Source organism: Macrobrachium nipponense, chromosome 49 (assembly GCF_015104395.2).
Source record: "Macrobrachium nipponense isolate FS-2020 chromosome 49, ASM1510439v2, whole genome shotgun sequence".
In the NCBI taxonomy this organism is placed as follows: domain Eukaryota; kingdom Metazoa; phylum Arthropoda; class Malacostraca; order Decapoda; family Palaemonidae; genus Macrobrachium; species Macrobrachium nipponense.
The window spans coordinates 5,975,366-5,994,223 of record NC_087224.1 but is presented as its reverse complement, the minus strand read 5'-3'; the positions used below and the strand labels follow the sequence as shown (position 1 = coordinate 5,994,223).

Genomic DNA, 18,858 nt, shown 5'->3' with positions numbered 1-18,858 from the left:
TCTGTAAGTTTACGTGTGTGTATTCTCCCACTAATTCAGAGCACCCCCCAATAAAATTGAACCCATTTTACGTAAGAAAACGATTTCCCTTTCAAGCAAAAAAAAAAAAAAAAAAAAAAAAAGGCGCACACACACTTACACACACGCCTCTTAGTAACAATGCCCTGGGCATCGTCCCTACCTCTTCATGCCAGATGTACGGTGGTATCTTTTATGGCCCCTCATACCCATACTTTTGGATCCCTGGACCAATAGTTAATCGCCCTGATTTTTTATGCCCTTTTTTTATATATATTTTCCGTTGATGTCCTGGGGCTCTCTTACCTAATCCTTGACCTTGGCATGTTTCGTATATAAAGGATCTGAAGGACCTCTGTACCATCAGTAGGACCCTTCTTCGCGGTGGGACATCTTCTCCAGGACATCTTCTTCTCCAGGACACCGTCTCAACTTCGGCAGGATGAAGTTTGTGAGTGAATAACTTAAACGGAAAAATACAACTGAGATATTCTGAATGGCGTGAACAAGGACATGGCAGAACTGTGTTTGACTTTGTTATCGATGTCATTATTAGTGGGATATGGGAGCTATTGCCACGAATTACTTAAACTAAGCTTCTACAGAATCTGTTTGGTATTGATGACTTTGAGTGAAGGGGTAGAGTGTTTTTTAGAAATGGTATATGGGAGCTTTTTTTTTTATAATAGTTAAGTCAACATTTGATTTTCCCTGACGTGGCAAAACCCAACTAGAATTGCATGTGGTAATATATATAAACATGTATAAATATTTTCTTATTGATATATATAATATATTTATTCTTCTTCTTTATCTTTCAGGCAGTACTGTTGGCTTTAGTTGGTGTGGCAAGCTGTAGACCATCTCTTTGGGACGACGTTGAATATTCGTAAGAATGACTTTAATGAAATCATATTTTTTTTCGTTGATTAGTTCCAACGATTTCTGTTTTTACTGAATGTGATATATATATATATATATATATATATATATATATATTAATATTATATAATATATATATATATAATATATATATATATATATATATATATATATATATATTATATATATATATAATCTACGCAGGTATCTCTATTAGCAAGAATCTATTCTCAAGTAGAATTGAACTCATAATATTTTTAATATATATGAAATATTTCCTGGTTAATACATTTTGATTTAAGAGCCCGTGTCTGAAGTACTTCATAGGCTATATATTTTTTTTTATATATAATAGATTCATAAGGAGTTTTAATAGTTTATAGGTAATATATTTTAATATTTTCAATGGTCTGAGACTCGTTAGGACTTTTAATTCTGCCTCCCTGTCGAAAATAGTTTACATATAACGTATTTTGACTTAAGAGCCCGTGTCTGCAGTACTTCATAGGCAATGTACGTTAATTTAATAAGAGTCTCAGGAGTGAATACGTCTATTTCCGTCCATTTATCGCCAGTTACGTCGACGCGGCAGGACGCATCGTCAAGGTCGATTACGACGCGGACGATTACCTGGGTCTTGGATGGGCCTCTCCCGTCCCTTCCCTCTACAGGGCAGTCTCTACCGTCCCAGCCGCCCTCCCCTACATGCCCACGCCCGTCAGCACCCAGTACGTCCATGTGGCAGCACCTGCCCAAGCCGCCCCTGCCCCCCAAGTGGTGCCAAGATACGTCTACGTCGATGACGATTTAGATGATGACGCTGTTTACATGGAGGTCAGCCAGCCGTTGGTGATGCCCCGCTCAGCTGCCGCCCCTGTGGTACCCAGCTTAGCTGCTGCTGCTGCCCCAGTGATACCCCGCGTGGCCGCTGCCCCTCTGGTGACCCGAGCAGCTCCTGCTGTCCCTGTGGTGCCACAGCAGCCTTCCCCTACTGCTGTTTTTCGCGCCGCCCCAGTGCCAACTCTCAAGGCAGCGATCGCTGGAGCCAGCAATATCGAAGTCGTGCATAAGTACAGGAATAGTGACGACGACGATGATGATGACGACAGCGAAGAGAAGTAAATGGGGCGGGAAAGGAGGCGGAGGATAAATGGGAAGAAGGGAAGGGACATAGAAGGAGTAGAGATGAAATTAACAGATAACTGGGTCAATATGGGGGGAAGATTCTCCCTGGATTTGTCATGTCTGATTAATGATTATCGACTGTCAGTGGAGAAAATCAATAAACTGGAAATCTATTATTAAATCCTTTATTGACCCTTTATTTCGTAGATTCATACTTCTTCTCATTTCTCTATCCTTTTCTCCTCCTCTTCGATAATTCCTTAAGCGTTTTCTTGGCTTTTTTGCAACGAGTAAATCTAATACAGTTTAACTTATCTTTGATTGGATTAACATCTTCTAAAACACACTGACTTATTACTTCTTTGCACTGGATACTCTTTGGTTATTTCATTGTAGATAAAGAGAAATGAAAGAAAAAAGTAAAAAAAAAAAAAAAAAAAAAAAAAGGCTTCTTCGGGCAATGAAGTTTTCTGTACAGCATATAATGCTTTATGAACCGGCCCATAAAACTCTTAGTCGGCCGTGGTGGCCTATCTTGTTGTGGTGCCAGATACGCGATCATGGCTAACTTTAACCTTAAATAAAATCAAACCTACTGAGGCTAGAGGGCTGCAATTTGGTATGTTTGGTGATTGAAGGGTGGGTGATCAACATACCAATTTGCAGCCCTCTAGCCTCAGCAGTTTGTAAGATCTGAGGGCGGACGGAAAAACTGCGGACGGACAGACGAGGGAATCTTGACGAGAAGTAGGTTATATGATTCAGAAAATGTATGAATTACGGATATTCAGAACCGATTGACTCTGATGTTGGTAATGTCCGCACAGCATCACCGAATTGCTAAGCCTGGCATTTCTATACGTTTAATCATTCACATAAGATTAAACCCATTGTTAGTACAAATAATAAATAATGAATGAAAATATTAACTTTATGAATATTCATCGTTCTTGTCACCTCACTAAGCAAGTACAGGATATTTAAGGAAGATGATGGCTACCTTGATTAATGTATTTATCTAATTATTAACTTATTAAAATTTATCTTTTCTATTTTAATAAGTGAGGTCTTTTATTTCTCTATTTCCTTTTACCTCATCTTACCTCTTCATAATGAACACCATAGTGGTTTTTATTTATTTATTTTTTTTTTGAAGTTTGAATTTCAAGTCAGTGGCTCCTGTGGTGGGCTTGTTAAATTTGTTAAATATGAATAGGGTTCTACATCTTCTGATAATTAATAATAATAATAATAATAATAATTAATAATAATAATAATAATAATAATGATACCACACACATGGCAATAGATTGCCTGAAAATATATGGGGGCAGAGGAAATACCATCAGCTTCCTCAAAAGTACAATGCGCAACTGGAATACAATACTTACAAGCTCTGGAATAAGACTAGCAGAGGTTAAATATCAAGGAGAGGGATCTTCCAGGGCGACTCACTGTCCCCACTACTCTTCGTAGTAGCCATGATTCCCATGACAAAAGTACTACAGAAGATGGATGCCGGGTACCAACTCAAGAAAAGAGGCAACAAAATCAACCATCTGATGTCATGGACGACATCAAGCTGTATGGTAAGAGCATCAAGGAAATAGATACCCTAATCCAGACTGTAAGGATGTATCTGGGGACATCAGGATGGAGTTTGGAATAGAAAAATGCGCCTTAGTCAACATATAAAAGGCAAAGTAACGAGAACTGAAGGATAAAGCTACCAGATGGGAGCAACATCAAACACATAGATGAGAGGAGTAGGACAAATACCTGGGAATAATGGAAGGAGGAGATATAAAACACCAAGAGATGAAGGACACGATCAGGAAAGAATATATCAGAGACTCAAGGCGATACTCAAGTCAAAACTCAACGCCGGAAATATGATAAAAGCCATAAAACACATGGGCATTGCCAGTAATCAGATACAGCGCAGGAATAGTCGAATGGACGAAGGCAGAACTCCGCAGCATTGATCAGAAAACCAGGAAAACAAATGACAATACACAAAGCACTACACCCAAGAGCAAATACGGACAAGACTATACATAACACGAAAGGAAGGAGGAGAGGACTACTAAGTATAGAGGACTGCGTCAACATGAAAACGAAAAAAGAGCACTGGGGCAATATCTGAAAACCAAGTGAAGACGAATGGCTAAAGAGTGCATGGGAAGAAGGACTAATAAAAGTAGACGAAGACCCAGAAATATACAGAGACAGGAGAAAGAGAGAAAGAACAGAGGACTGGCACAACAAACCAATGCACGGACAATACATGAGACAGACTAAAGAACTAGCCAGCGATGACAATTGGCAATGGCTACAGAGGGGAGAGCTCAAGAAGGAAACTGAAGGAATGATAACAGCGGCACAAGATCAGGCCCTAAGAACCAGATATGTTCAAAGTACGATAGACGGAAATAATCTCTCCCATATGTGGGAAGTGCAATACGAAAAAATGAAACCATAAACCACATAGCAAGCGAATGCCCGGCACTTGCACAGAACCAGTACAAAAAGAGGCATGATCAGTGGCAAAAGCCCTCCACTGGAGCTGTGCAAGAAACATCAGCTACCTTGCAGTAATAAGTGGTACGAGCACCAACCTGAAGGAGTGATAGAAAACGATCAGGCAAAGATCCTCTGGGACTATGGTATCAGAACGGATAGGGTGATTACGTGCAAACAGACCAGACGTGACGTTGATTGACAAAGTCAAGAAGAAAGTATCACTCATTGATGTCGCAATACCATGGGACACAAGAGTTGAAGAGAAAGAGAGGGAAAAAAATGGATAAGTATCAAGATCTGAAAATAGAAATAAGAAGGATATGGGTATTGCCAGTGGAAATCGTAACCGATAATCATAGGAGCACTAGGCACGATCCCAAGATCCCTGAAAAGGAATCTAGAAAAACTAGAGGCTGAAGTAGCTCCAGGACTCATGCAGAAGAGTGTGATCCTAGAAACGGCACACTAGTAAGAAAAGTGATGGACTCCTAAGAGGCAGGATGCAACCCGGAACCCCACACTATAAATACCACCCAGTCGAATTGGAGGACTGTGATAGAGCAAAAAAAAAAAAAAAGAAAAAAAAAAAAAATAATAATAATAATATTATAATAAAATAATAATAATAATAATAATAAAAGATATTAATTAGTTTTTCATAATTTCCTTGATCATCACTCTCCATCTTGCAGCTGACTGAGAGAGAGAGAGAGATTATCTTCACTTTTCGATTTTCATAATTTGGTGAAATCTAGCAGACGAGATAGTACCATTTACCACTGAATGAAGACAGTATGAGAGAGAGAGAGCGAGAGAGAGAGAGAGGAGAGAGAGAGTGGGAATAAACCGTAATAATATAGATATCCAAGTTAAACCCCCCTATCCCTTTGTACTTTTGCTTTTTGGTAACATTTTCACCGTAAATATTAAACTCGCAAAATCACCTTCTCTCAAAATTCCTTTACAGACTCAAATCACACAGAGGCAAACAAGTAACAAAAAGACAATATTTACCAAAATATTCAGTTTAATTTCCATCTTTAAAAGAATATAAATCACATTTCAAAGGAAGAAAAGCTTGAAGTTGCTGACACTTAAAGGTTCAGACAGTTTCGTGAAAGAAGCGACCTTCAGAAAGGTCAATGACTGAAGAACCTAAAGAAAAGAAAAAAAGCGGTTTCTGGCATCTAATCCTCAGCGCTATCGTCATCAGATGCCCTGGGGCGAGCAGCTGGGCGCGATGCCCTTCTTGCGGGCACAGCAGCAGCAACAGTTGCAGGTGCCACGGTCCTGCTGCTGCTGGCTGGACGGTAGACGACCCTCCTGACGTCATCATCGTCGTCGTCGTCTTCGACGTCATCGAGGTCGACCTTGACGTAACGAGGCGCAGGCGCAGAAGGAGCAGCCACCGGGACGTAGCGAGTCACCACCTGAGGCTGAGGAACAAAGAAGCTGGGGGCGAACACGGGTTCCGGAGCCACCTGGAGGAACCGCTTCGTCAGGACAGGTGTTGCTGGCTGCGCAGCTGCCTGTTGGACGTAACGAACAGCAGCAGGTGTAGGTGGAGGAACAGCAGGTGGAGCAGGAGCTGCCTTGGGCGTCAGCTGGAGTCCCAAGCGATCAGCTTCGACCTCGACCTCGACGGTTTTGCCATTTTCGTCCAAGTACCTTTAAGGGGTCAGGGAATGGACGAAGAATCAGTCACCAAACTCAGCCACAAAAATAAACCAAATCTAAACAAATTCAAGGTTGAGGAAATTAGAATAAACAAAGAGGAAATAAAGCTAAATGTTAATCATTTTATCTAACTGACTGAATAAAAAGGGAACACGCAGGAAATGAGAAAATATCCCAAAAACTCTATTTTTTCAGCTTTTTTGATGCAGTGATTTTCATTCTTTGTTTTTCAAGTTCCAATCCTCTAGATTCGTCAAAGTCGAAGTTATGGCAGTACGGGAAGAATATGAACAGGTAATATAAGAATGAGGTATTAAAGTTATAAGTATAACAAGGACAACAACAAGGATGAGAGAGAGAGAGAGAGAGAGAGAGAGAGAGAGAGAGAGAGAGAGAGAGGTCCTCCTCGAGGTCCTACTTACGAGTACTTGATGGTGACGTGCCCTTGGCTCGTCCCCCTCCCCGATGAGAGCCATACGGCAGCTCGCCAGACCAACCAGCGCCAACAGTACGGCCTGAGACAAATAAAAGAGTAAATAAGAAGAATAATAAATAAAACAAAAGTCTCATAGGCAATTTAAGCAACTTTGGAGACACGAACATCTAAAGCGCCAGTTTGCAAAGGTCGTTTTCAAAGCAAGGAGCCCATTGCATTGCCCATCGCTGCTGTTGGTGTCAAGCAAGGCCCAAGAACACCACCTTGAGGAACTCCCCTTTGGGACAACCACTCACCACTTTCATTTTTCCCAAATTCCTGAGGAGGGGGACCACCACAAAGTTCGTCGTCGAGTTGAGAACTGATGGTTTCCCTGGGCAGCCTCTGGATCTTATATACTTCTGTGTCCTCCTCAGTAGGTGTTCTAGAGGTGAGGTGAGGAGTTTTTTCTCACTTCTCTTGTGGCAACTAGAGAGATAAAGGGGGCGGGCCCCTCTTAGGCCAGAGAGAGATGGGGTATGGGGGTCGTCGACTGCTTAGCAACTAAGCTAGGGAATAGGGAAGTTCTATAAACAAAAATGTTGAAAAAAAATGTATATGGTTGAGGGACCACTGAGTTAATGAACCACCAAGTAAAAAGAAAATAAATAAACTGAATTGGATAGCAGGTCTTTCTACCGAGAACAACTTTGGCTAATTAAAAAGAGAAGTTTTTATGATTATTTTGTTGTTGTTGTTGTGTCAGTCAATTTGACATATACGAAAGTGAGAGTATTTTCAAGCAAGTGTTCAGAAACCTCCTGGCTGAAAGAGAATGTGAATTAGACCAAGTGTTCGTCTTATTTTGTTCCTTATTTTTAAACAAGAGATCTGAAATAACATTGCTCTATATACTGCATTATAATACCTGTCTTGTGTACGTGTGGTCTATTAATATTACTCATGATTTATTTTGACATATTCCCTCATTAATACTTCATTTGAGTGCCATCAGCTTTATAAGTATTTATCAGGCTTGATTTCTTTTTCAAGTTCAAAATCAATTTGATGAAGTTTGCTTGACGCTTGTCTCACTGATTGACGCATTCTTGATAAATGAAGTTTTTAAAAGCAATTAACTTCAGTGGTATTTATAGTGACAGATAAGTTTCCATGAGTTCCTCCCAACGTCGAAGTCTGCGTCAGCTAAGAGAGAGAGAGAGAGAGAGAGAGAGAGAGAGAGAGAGAGAGAGAGAGAGAGAGAGAGAGAGAGAGAAGTTGCCTTGTGTTTCTGTAGGTCGGTCAGAATCCAGAGATACACACCAGCCTTCCTACTCCCTTTCACACATTGCCAGTCTCAAGGGTAAGGAATCCAGCTGCATAAAGTACTACTTTACCTTCCTGTAAAAAAAAATATATATAAATAAAAAAAAATAAAATGAAAAACCACCAGTTTTTCCAGTATCCAAAGTACTAAAGCAATCTCACCTAATGCATAAGTAGTCTGGAACCACTTTTTTCTTGTATGGTAGACCAGTTGACCAGTTGAATGTAAGTGGAACTTAGTCTAGGGTTTGTGATAACTGGAGCCACATTCTCGAAGGTCTAGTAGGAAGGAAGGCGAGGCAACTATGCAAGTTGCTCTAAGTCTCATTTTTGGGAGGCAAGTAGTCAAGGCAAGTGTCATCAACACTTGTTTACACTTGGCAAGTGTTTCTTGTAAGTAGGCATTCCTTCCTCTAAAAGCGCTGAACCAACCTCTCCCATACGGTAAACTCCCCCCACCCCACCCACTTCTATATACCTTGTTTCTAACCACTTCTATTTTTCCTACACCACAGAAACTATGCGAGTAATGTTTCATCTCTACAGCTTCAGCCTTCTCCCTTTCATTTTGGGAATTAGAATGATAGTGTACTGCTTTAGAGGAGGGTTGGTTCAGCCTTCTTCCTTTCATTTGGCAATTAAAATGATACTGTACTGCTATAGTGGAAAGTTGGTTAAGAATCTCTCCATATATTGACATCTACGCTTCCGCCGATACTTTATGATACTCGATTTTTATACAAACCTTGATATAAGCGAATACCACAGGAAAATGATTATCAGAAATCCAAGCGCTTTCGTCTTTACTAAGACATTGTCAAAGAACGAACTAAATACAATTGGAGAGAAAGGTCTCAGGTACACAACAAAATCAAGAATACCAGATGGTTAATTGTCAAAAGGGTAAAAATTAAAGAGATAATCCAGGATTATCGGATATCACACGGTCACAAACCTAAACATAGATTTAACCTTTAGCAATATTTCACGGAATTTTTTGAGACAAAACTCTTACCAAGAATTTTGTCCCACAAAAAATTTATATGGTTTAGGTATGTGGATGATATTTTCTGTATTTGGCCAGTTCACGAAAATCTGCAGGATTCCTTAATAATCTCAATAATTTAGTCCCTTCTATAAAATTTACTGTAGAAGAAGACAGAAATTGTAATTTGAATTTTCTTGATGCAACTGTCCATAGAAGTGATAGAAATTTCACCTTTTCAGTCTTTCGGAAATCAACTAACATTGCCTCTTTTGTTCATTACTACTCCAATCACCATCAAAATGTTAAATTCTCTTTTTTTTGTTTTTTCTGGGATGTTCCTAAGGGCTTTACATGTCTGTAGCCGCAGTTATTGACGTGATGAGATTAAAACTATTTATGATATTGCATTGAAACTTAAATACCCAAGGACTTTTGTAGATGTGGCATGGAAAAGAGCTAGAAAAATATTTTATTCAACTAATGACAAACTTAAATTTAGTAAGCATAACATTCTAAACTTACCCTATGATGATAGGTTTTTAGATGTCAAGAGTTTGGTAATAAAAAATTCTCTTAAAGATCTTCCAGGCTGCATATATGAAATTCCTTGCAAAAAAGTATGATAAAGTCTATTATGGACAGACCGGTAAATCTTCTTTCACAAACGTCTCAAACAGCACCAATATGTTCTGTGAGAACTGGGCAAATATCAAATGCATTATTCGTACATCTGAGAGATTTAGATCATCCTATAACTGGAGTCAAGCAAGAGCCTTCATCCCATGTAATGACACAGTTAAAAGGAATATCATTGAATCTTGTTTCATCAAATCAAATAATGGAAATATTCTAAATCTAAGTCTTGGTTTATTTAAACTTGATGCCTTCATAATGAAAAATATTGTAGACAAATATAAGCAACAAAATTAACTATATTCAGTTTTCACGTATTTTGGACTGGACGGATACTTTGTAATTTCGGTTAGGGTTAAATCTATGTTTAGGTTTGTGACCGTGTGATATCCGATAATCCTGGATTATCTCTTGAATTTTTTTTTTAAATTAACCATCTGGTATTCTTGATCTTGTTGTTTACCTGAGACCTTTCTCTCCAATTGTATTTCATTCGTTCCTTGACAATGTCTTAGTAAAGACGAAAGCGCTTGGATTTCTGACTATCATTTTCCTGTGGTTTTCGCTTATTTCATGAAGTCACGTGCATCTACTGTGATTTTTTAAAGCAAACCTTGATATATAATATATATATATATATATATATTATATATATATATATATATATTATATGGTATATATATATTTATTTACTTTATTAACTAAAAGAAGAGAGAGGCAAATGCACATTGAAGATAGTTAAGTTGGTCATCTTACATAGATCGTGAAATAGAAAGAAAAATATGATGTTAACGAACTTCGTTTTTCTATTTTATTTTCGTCTTAATTCTAGCTTCCTTGAATTCTAACACCTACGTATGCAGTAAGATTAAAGGGACTTATTTTTTTAGATTTCATGAGTATGCCTTTCTGTATGCTGAAATAGTTTAATCGTCCCTACTTTCGTATTTACTGATGGGCTGTAACTGGGATCCTTCGCTACGTCTAAGGAAACTGCCAATCAAGATGGTATCCATTTGGTGACTGTTGGATGCATTATGAATGGATTACTCGACTGAATGAAAACCTGCGCAAGGCATTCTTTGAGGTACGTCACGTTCCGTTTGGCACAACGAACGAGACTTTTCGAAGTCGCACTATTGTTTTAGTGACCTTTCGTCGAGCCTTCAAAAATTAAACGTCTTTCCTGAACTCTTTGTCTATCGATTTTTAGAACGTTTCCGAGATCCTTTAATTAACAACGCTATTAACTTAATAAAAACATTCATATCGGTATCTGGGTCACAGCTATTGATTTTTTTATTAAGATAATGAAAAAGATGATGTTTATCAAAATAGTTTAATTTCTCCTCCGAATTACAACATTCATTTTCACGGTCTTTAGCTTGGAATCTCCAAAGGCTGACGATGCATTTAATCCTCGGCGCTGTCGTCATCAGATGCCCTGGGGCGAGCAGCTGGGCGCGATGCCCTTCTTGCGGGCACAGCAGCAGCAACAGTTGCAGGTGCCACGGTCCTGCTGCTGCTGGCTGGACGGTAGACGACCCTCCTGACGTCATCGTCGTCGTCTTCGACGTCATCGAAGTCGACCTTGACGTAACGAGGCGCAGGCGCAGAAGGAGCAGCCACCGGGACGTAGCGAGTCACCACCTGAGGCTGAGGAACAAAGAAGCTGGGGGCGAACACGGGTTCCGGAGCCACCTGGAGGAACCGCTTCGTCAGGACAGGTGTTGCTGGCTGCGCAGCTGCCTGTTGGACGTAACGAACAGCAACAGGTGTGGGTTGAAGAGGAACAGCAGGTGGAGCAGGAGCTGCCTTGGGCGTCAGCTGGAGTCCCAAGCGATCAGCTTCGACCTCGACCTCGACGGTTTTGCCATTTTCGTCCAAGTACCTTCAGGGGGTCAGGGAATGGACGAAGAATCAGTCACCAAACTCAGCCACAAAAATAAACCAAATCTAAACAAATTCAAGGTTGAGGAAATTAGAATAAACAAAGAAGAAATAAAGCTAAATGCTGATCATTTTATCTTACTGACTGAATAAAAAGGGAACACGCAGGAAATGAGAAAATATCCCGAAAACTCTATTTTTTCAGCTTTTTTGATGCAGTGATTTTCATTCTTTGTTTTTCAAGTTCCAATCCTCTAGATTCGTCAAAGTCGAAGTTATGGCAGTACGGGAAGAATATGAACAGGTAATATAAGAATGAGGTATTAAAGTTATAAGAATAACAAGGACAACAACAAGGTTGAGAGAGAGAGAGAGAGAGAGAGAGAGAGAGAGAGAGAGGTCCTCCTCGAGGTCCTACTTACGAGTACTTGATGGTGACGTCCTTGGCTCGGTCCCCTCCGATGAGAGCCATACGGCAGCTCGCCAGACCAACCAGCGCCAACAGTACGGCCTGAGACAAATAAAAGAGTAAATAAGAAGAATAATAAATAAAACAAAAGTCTCATAAGCAATTTAAGCAACTTTGGAGACACGAACATCTAAAGCGCCAGTTTGCTAAGGTCGTCTCCAAAGGAAGGAGCTCATTGCATTGAATCACTGCTGTTGGTGTCTAGCAAGGCGCAAGAACACTACCTTGAGGAACACCTCATAGTGGCGTTATTAAGCAAGGCCCAAGAACACCACCTTGAGGAACTCCCCTTTGGGACAACCACTCACCACTTTCATTTTTCCCAAATTCCTGAGGAGGGAGACCACCACAAAGTTCGTCGTCGAGTTGAGAACTGATGGTTTCCCTGGGCAGCCTCTGGATCTTATATACCTTGGCGTTATCTATGGGTGTGGTTTTGGGGGGGTTAGGTACGTAGACGTTTTTCTGAAGCCCCATCTAGTAATGAGATTAGGGTGGTGGGGAGAGTGGAGGGATGGGGTAGGGGTCACCGACTTCATAGCAACTAGCCAAAGCTGGCTTGGGAGAAGTTCTGTAAACAAGAAAGTTAATAAAAAACGAAAAAAATGGTCAAGGACAACAGAGGTGACCAATAGTTTCGAGAAAAAAAGTGGATTTGATGCGAGGTGTCGCAACTGAGATCGACTTGTACCACTTAAAAACAGGTTTTTTTTTTATGTATGATTTTTTGTTGTTTGCTAGATCTATGGGCACGAAAAGGAAAGTAGTTCTCAAGCAACAGTCTTCTTGGTTGGATGTGTTAAATGAAGTGTTCATTGGCTTGTGTCTTGTGTTTGCTACAAAATACAGAAAAATGACCAAGATAAGACCTTCTGATAACAGCAAGACTAAATTAATTCTGCATCATATCTGACAGAATTTTCGAAATCGGTTCAGCAGGAAAGACACCCAATACAAACTTCCTCCTTTGATAAAAGACTTCATGAATAAGTACAAATGGAAAAGAGATTTTTCAACAGCTAATTCGTCGTACACTAAAGATTAAGAGCCTGGCTTAGATAGTGTGCCCATGAAATACCATACGATGATATTTACAAATACCTTTTGTATACTTTTGAAAATTATTCATGGTGAAGAAACCTTTTCTGGGAAATATTGCAAGAGTAATTGATTAAATGGCACAGGTACTTGACATGGAGAATATATAATATACACAGTTCTGTCGACCAGTAATAAGGTTGGCAATATACAGGTCTGTAGAACAGAACAGATTTGAAAAATATAATGTCTGTAGACCAGTAACATAGCTGAATAGCATACAGGTCTGTAGACCAGTACCAGAGAATTTAACATTTTTCCATAGGACTCGCCCCCCAGCCCTCCGACACCCTCCTTGGAAATAGTTGACACCCTCAGGTTGAGAACCACTTGCTCTAGCAGCATAACATGAAGTGGTTAAGGAAAGAGCCATTTTTGCAAAGCCGTTAATGTGCAAGACTAAGTAAAGTATTTATTTATTTATTTTGTGAGTGAGTTTACGATGAAGGTTGTCTTTTATAATACAGAAAAGCCAATTAATTATTAATATCAAAGAACCGGGAAGTCATAAAACGCAGAATCAGATAGTGTTTTACGAACGATTGTATTACTAACATGTTAAAGAAGCAACTCTGTAGTGGTTGAATTTACGATTTTAATTTGAAAGGTCTGGGCCTGCGTGAACTCTTGGTTCACGCAGGCTCATGCAAAGAGTAGGTTTGACTAGGCCTATTGAACTCTTGGTGACTCCTAGTCCTCTGCAAAGAGTAACTTTACTAGGCCTACGGGAACTCTTGGTGACTCTTCCAGGCCTCTGCAAAGAGTTTCGTGAAGTTTCATGACTGAAGAATTCCGTAATAGGTCGTTCAAGTGTCTATTATTTAATGTAATGCCTTATTGTTATAGGCTTATATTTTTTCTTGTCTCTTGAACAAGACTTTTTTTTATACTTGGCTGGAGTAGTTTAATTAGACTCGATTGATATTGTAGATATTTCATGTCATATTTTCCCCATAACATCTGTCTTTGTGATATTTCTTTGGTTTTTAATCAATATTCTTTAAAACTCAAGCCATCATAAGATCTTAGTTATATCTATATATATATATATATATATATATACTATATATCTATATATATATAATATGACATGTGTGTGTGTATATATATATATGACTGGTAAAAATGTTCTGTTAAAACAGAATTCCATCTAATAAAAGGAGCCCATAAAAACACCAAAATATAGAGAGAAAAGTACTACATTTCAGAGGCTGCTGTCTCCCTCTTCAGGTAGATGAATGGGAAAAGTTTAAAGAAAAGGTGGTATTTATACCAAGAGATCCATCCACAGGTAAGCCAATTTAGGTCACCCCCGCTGATAATTTTCCTTTAATCTTCTTAAGCATTGGTTGAATGAAAATCTTGTCTATCACATCTGAATCCCATGCTCCTTTTGAGATGTTAATTACCTGCCTCTCTTTTATTAAGGCCGATTCCATCATTTGACTCTTGTACCGGCAGTTGCTGCTATAAATTATACGTGACAAATTCCAGGTTATTCTATGGTTATGGTCATTTATATGGTTGAAAATAGCTGAATTCTGTTGTCCATACTTAACTGACCGTTTGTGTTGTATTAATCTCTGGGGAAGTGATTTTCCTGTAAATCCGATGTAAGATTGGTCACAGTCCTGGCATGGGATTTCATAAACCCCCTTTTCCTTGGGGGATGTCTTTTGTTAGACGGATTTGTCAGGGATTTGGCTAAGGTGTTTGGGTAAGTAAATGCAAAAGAGTTAGATTTTCCGAGGGTCTGAGTCACCGTCTTAATCCTGTCCAGGTGAGGAATTGTTGGGTGTCTCTCTGGTCTTGTCATGAGGGGGTCGGTAGAAAATTACGTTTGCTTTGTGAATTGCTTTCTCAATTATATGGTCAGGACATTTTAAAGACGAAATTTGCTTACAAATTAGTTCAAATTCTTTTTCCAGGAAATCTTCCCGTAACATCTTGGGTCCGGTCAAGTAACAAGAGTTTCTCAACTTTGAGAAAGATACTAATCTAGTAGTGAAATCTGCAGCATTTTCATTTGATCCTACATGAGCTAACTTCACCGAGTGTATAGACTTACAGAGGTCGACAATATTTGTGATTCTATTATTCACATACACACTTCTCTTTTGAAGCTTTGTTCTCAAGTTCTCATAATCAGCTAGCCAACTTAAGGCAATCGTAGAATCTGAAAACAACATTATGTCATTAACTGCAATAGGCACAATACAAGAAGTGAGCATTTTATACAGCTCAAAAGCCCTTTGCAATGCATACTCTACTGCAGTGAGTTCGAGTACAGGCATAGTTTGCCCTTGCAGATTTTTATTCAGAATCTTGTTATGGGCAGATACGAAGGATACCAACTTTGAATCTCTCTCCTGCAAGTAAATAACACATCCAATAAAGTTTTTATTCGTATCACTCATTACAATTACATCAAAAGTAGACTTTCTGCTACCAATATATCTTGGTATCTCTAGCCTTTCACCATTATTGAATTGTGAAGCTAAGTTTCTCCATTCATTTAGCTGAGCACCATGAAGAGTAGTATCCCATTTATCTACATAATCCGACTGTAATTGCCTGAGGAAAATCTTACATCTGTTTAAAACAGGCAAGTTAGCATTATTCAAATCAAATATACTCATTACTGAACTCAAAATCTGCCTAGGAGTATCGGCTTCAACATTTAATTTTACACATGTGGCCTTTAGTACATCATTATATCTGTCCCAGCACATGCCAAGAATTTTAACCTCTTGTGGAGTCTCTGTGCCAACTTTACAGTCAATCTCATACTAAAATTGAGAATAATTAGTAACATACTGCTGCAATGGAAATTTATGCTGCTCAAATATTGTACTGGCTTCCCTGTGAACCATTTCAACTTCATCTTCATCTGTGCAGCCAATCAGAAAATTATCAACATAACTGCCTTGGTAGATTCTTTTTTTTCAATTCCTGAATTTCTTCAGCATCACCATCTGTCTCCAATATTAGCATATTATAAAGACTGCACTGCAACAGATATGGAGAAACAGACATCCCAAATATTACTCGCTTTGAGCGATACACAACTGGTGTAAAATCTCTGGATTCAACATCCTTTAACCAATAAAATAGAAATTGTGAGGAATTCTCATCATCAATGGCCAATCTGTGAAAGGCTTTTGAAATATCAAATCCAAGTACAAACTCGTCAAACCTCATCATGGTCAATGCATCACTTATTTTGAAATTCTTGTTGTAACCTGGGTGAATACATTGATTCAGACTAATGCCTTTACTACCATCAGGTCTCTTTTCTGCAAGATTCGCCATGTAAATAACTCTTACTTTCGTAGTATCTCTTTCTTCTTTAATTACAGGACTGTGGCTAATGAAGAAATATTTTGGAAATTTCCTTTTATATTCTTCAAAATCTTCAACATTCTCAATGATTCCCAAATCAATTTGTGACTGGAAAACTTCATCAACTCGCTTTAGAACATTACTGTTCATGTATTTCTTCTTCAGACTGCACAGAACCTTGAAAGCAAGTCTCTCATTTGATCCAAGAAGATCTTTATATCTAGTCAACCAAGGAATTGGTACAACACAATATCTTTCAGAATCTCTGGAAATGTTGCGTAAAATAAAATCCGTCACTTCTTGCTCAGTTTCATTAGTAACACATTCAATACAATTCTGTTCTTCCATATTTATGAATATTTTACAATTATGATCCAACTGAGAATAATCCGCAACCTCTGCTATATCTGGCATGCTTTCAAAATTACATATTCCATCAAGTGTTGGCACTTCATAGTCAAATCCATCAGAATCAATCTCCATAGTGCCAATGTATGAAGTAGTAGATTCTATTTCTTCAGAAATCTTCCTATCAGACATCAAAGATTTATCTACTGCATCGGAAAGATTCTTTATCCAGTCAGAAATAGAACCAATCAATATTAGTTTATCATCAATTCTGTAAAAAGAAGTCAGTCTGTCTTTTTGACCTAATACTCCACTCTCCATGCTCATCACACAATGCCAATCCTTTGCACCTATCAGTAGCTTTATATCATCAATGTCATGAATTCTGTTTACACCATTGAATTTATCATAAGCAACCTCTTCACCACTCTGCCTTAGCAGTTCTATTAATTTAGACATATAAGGAGCTTTCATCTGAATTTTAATCTTAGGAATACAAATGCAAGTAATTTCATAACTTACATCACCAATCTTAAAAGGAAAACTCACTGACTTGGTACAAATCTTTTGATTAGTATTAATCCCCTTGATACTCAAATGTATCTTAGGATCTACTACCTTTAAGTTCAAGAAATGTGCTAAACTTTCCTCAATAAAGGAATTCTGGCTACCTGAATCCAAAACTGCATCCACTTTTACGCGATCATGTTCAGTTGTCACTGTTAGTAATGGCAATGAAGAATCAACAATATCCAAATGACTGGATGCTGTAACAGTTGATGGAATTTCATTAACACTCTCGACAATATTAACCACCTTTGTGGTAGTTTGTTTACTATTACTAGAATCTGTTGGCTTTGAGCTACACAAAAAACTCCAGTGATTACCCTTTTTGCATTTGAAGCATACACCTGATGTTTGAAATCTGCACCCATTACTATTATGACCTACTTTTAAGCATTTAAAGCACTTGTGCAATTCTTTCAATCGCTTTATTTTATCAGATACTTCCAAGTACTTTGTACAACTGGCAATTTTGTGATCTTTAGCATTACAAAGCATACATGTGCTCCTTGTTAAACTAGTATTCAAACTAGTAGCCAATACTGCGGTCTTACATGGACTTCCTTTACTAGTGTTTAATTGAGCGTTATATCTGCTGCAAGCTTCCAAAAATTTACCAGTGACATCATCTAAAGTAGGATGAGACTTATTTGTGATCGCAACTATGATATCTTGAAATTTAGTAGGCAGTGAAGACCACACAAAATAAGCATAACAGTGTCCAAATCAATAGCATTATCTTTCACTGCATCAATCAGCTTCTTAATATGAGCATAAAAAATATATGGATCATCCTTGCCCCAAACAAACCTCAAGTCAGTTAACTCTTTAATGAGGACAAACTTCTGAGGCATTTCATCAGCAAATGCTGCGATCAAAATTTGTTGAGCCTGACCAAAAGTTTGCTGGGACACCTTTATTGAACTAATCATAGCCTTTGCTCTACTATGACATTGCTGCTCAAGTAAATTATACCTCTCGACTTCATTTAAATTATACGGAGCAGTCAAATGTTCAAAAACTTCAAAGAATCGCTTGCATGTAAATTTATCTTCCTTAGAATCTGCATAATACTGAGGCAGATTCAACTTGGGCAAATCAATTCTAGCTCTGCAAGGAGTTTTATTATCAATCTGTAAGGAGAGATTATCAAGTCTAGATTGCATTTTGTTTGACAGTAATTTAATTTTACGATAATATTCCTCACATTCAGCATCCTGCCTATCCAAATCCTCCTGCGGAACTAAGGAGTCCAGTCTAACTTTACTCAAAATCAAATCATCTAAGCTCTGCAATCTTTGACTGTACTCACTCAGAAAACTCAACTCTGTTTGCAATTCAGCTTTATCCAAAGAATCAACAGCATTACACAATTTAGTATACAATACACTAACCTTACGGCGTATAGTAGTACGTTCACGCTTTTCAGATTCCGCCATCTTTAACTAATAGACAACACACCACACACAAATCAACTTTCAAATAAAAACTAACACGTATAACGCGAGAGGAGGGGGACCCGGACACCGCCCAACTAGACACGACCAACATTCCACACCA

General features: G+C 38.6%; 2 protein-coding genes across 2 annotated transcripts; one reads left to right on the top strand and one right to left on the bottom strand.

Moving 5' to 3' along the window:
- Positions 1 to 390: 390 nt before the first annotated feature.
- LOC135205222 (cuticle protein 16.5-like) lies at positions 391 to 2,027 on the top strand. The gene is made up of 3 exons (XM_064235580.1): positions 391 to 469; positions 840 to 907; positions 1,476 to 2,027. The coding sequence occupies exons 1-3, from the start codon at positions 461 to 463 to the stop codon at positions 2,020 to 2,022; spliced, it is 624 nt and encodes a 207-aa protein (XP_064091650.1). The 5' UTR covers positions 391 to 460; the 3' UTR covers positions 2,023 to 2,027.
- An 8,883-nt stretch (positions 2,028 to 10,910) lies between these two features.
- On the bottom strand, positions 10,911 to 12,326 carry LOC135205221 (uncharacterized). The gene is made up of 3 exons (XM_064235579.1): positions 12,255 to 12,326; positions 11,900 to 11,988; positions 10,911 to 11,478 (listed from the first exon to the last, which is right to left on the bottom strand). Exons 1-3 carry the CDS (start codon positions 12,261 to 12,263, stop codon positions 11,001 to 11,003), a joined length of 576 nt encoding a protein of 191 aa, XP_064091649.1. The 5' UTR covers positions 12,264 to 12,326; the 3' UTR covers positions 10,911 to 11,000.
- Between the last annotated feature and the right edge of the window lie 6,532 nt (positions 12,327 to 18,858).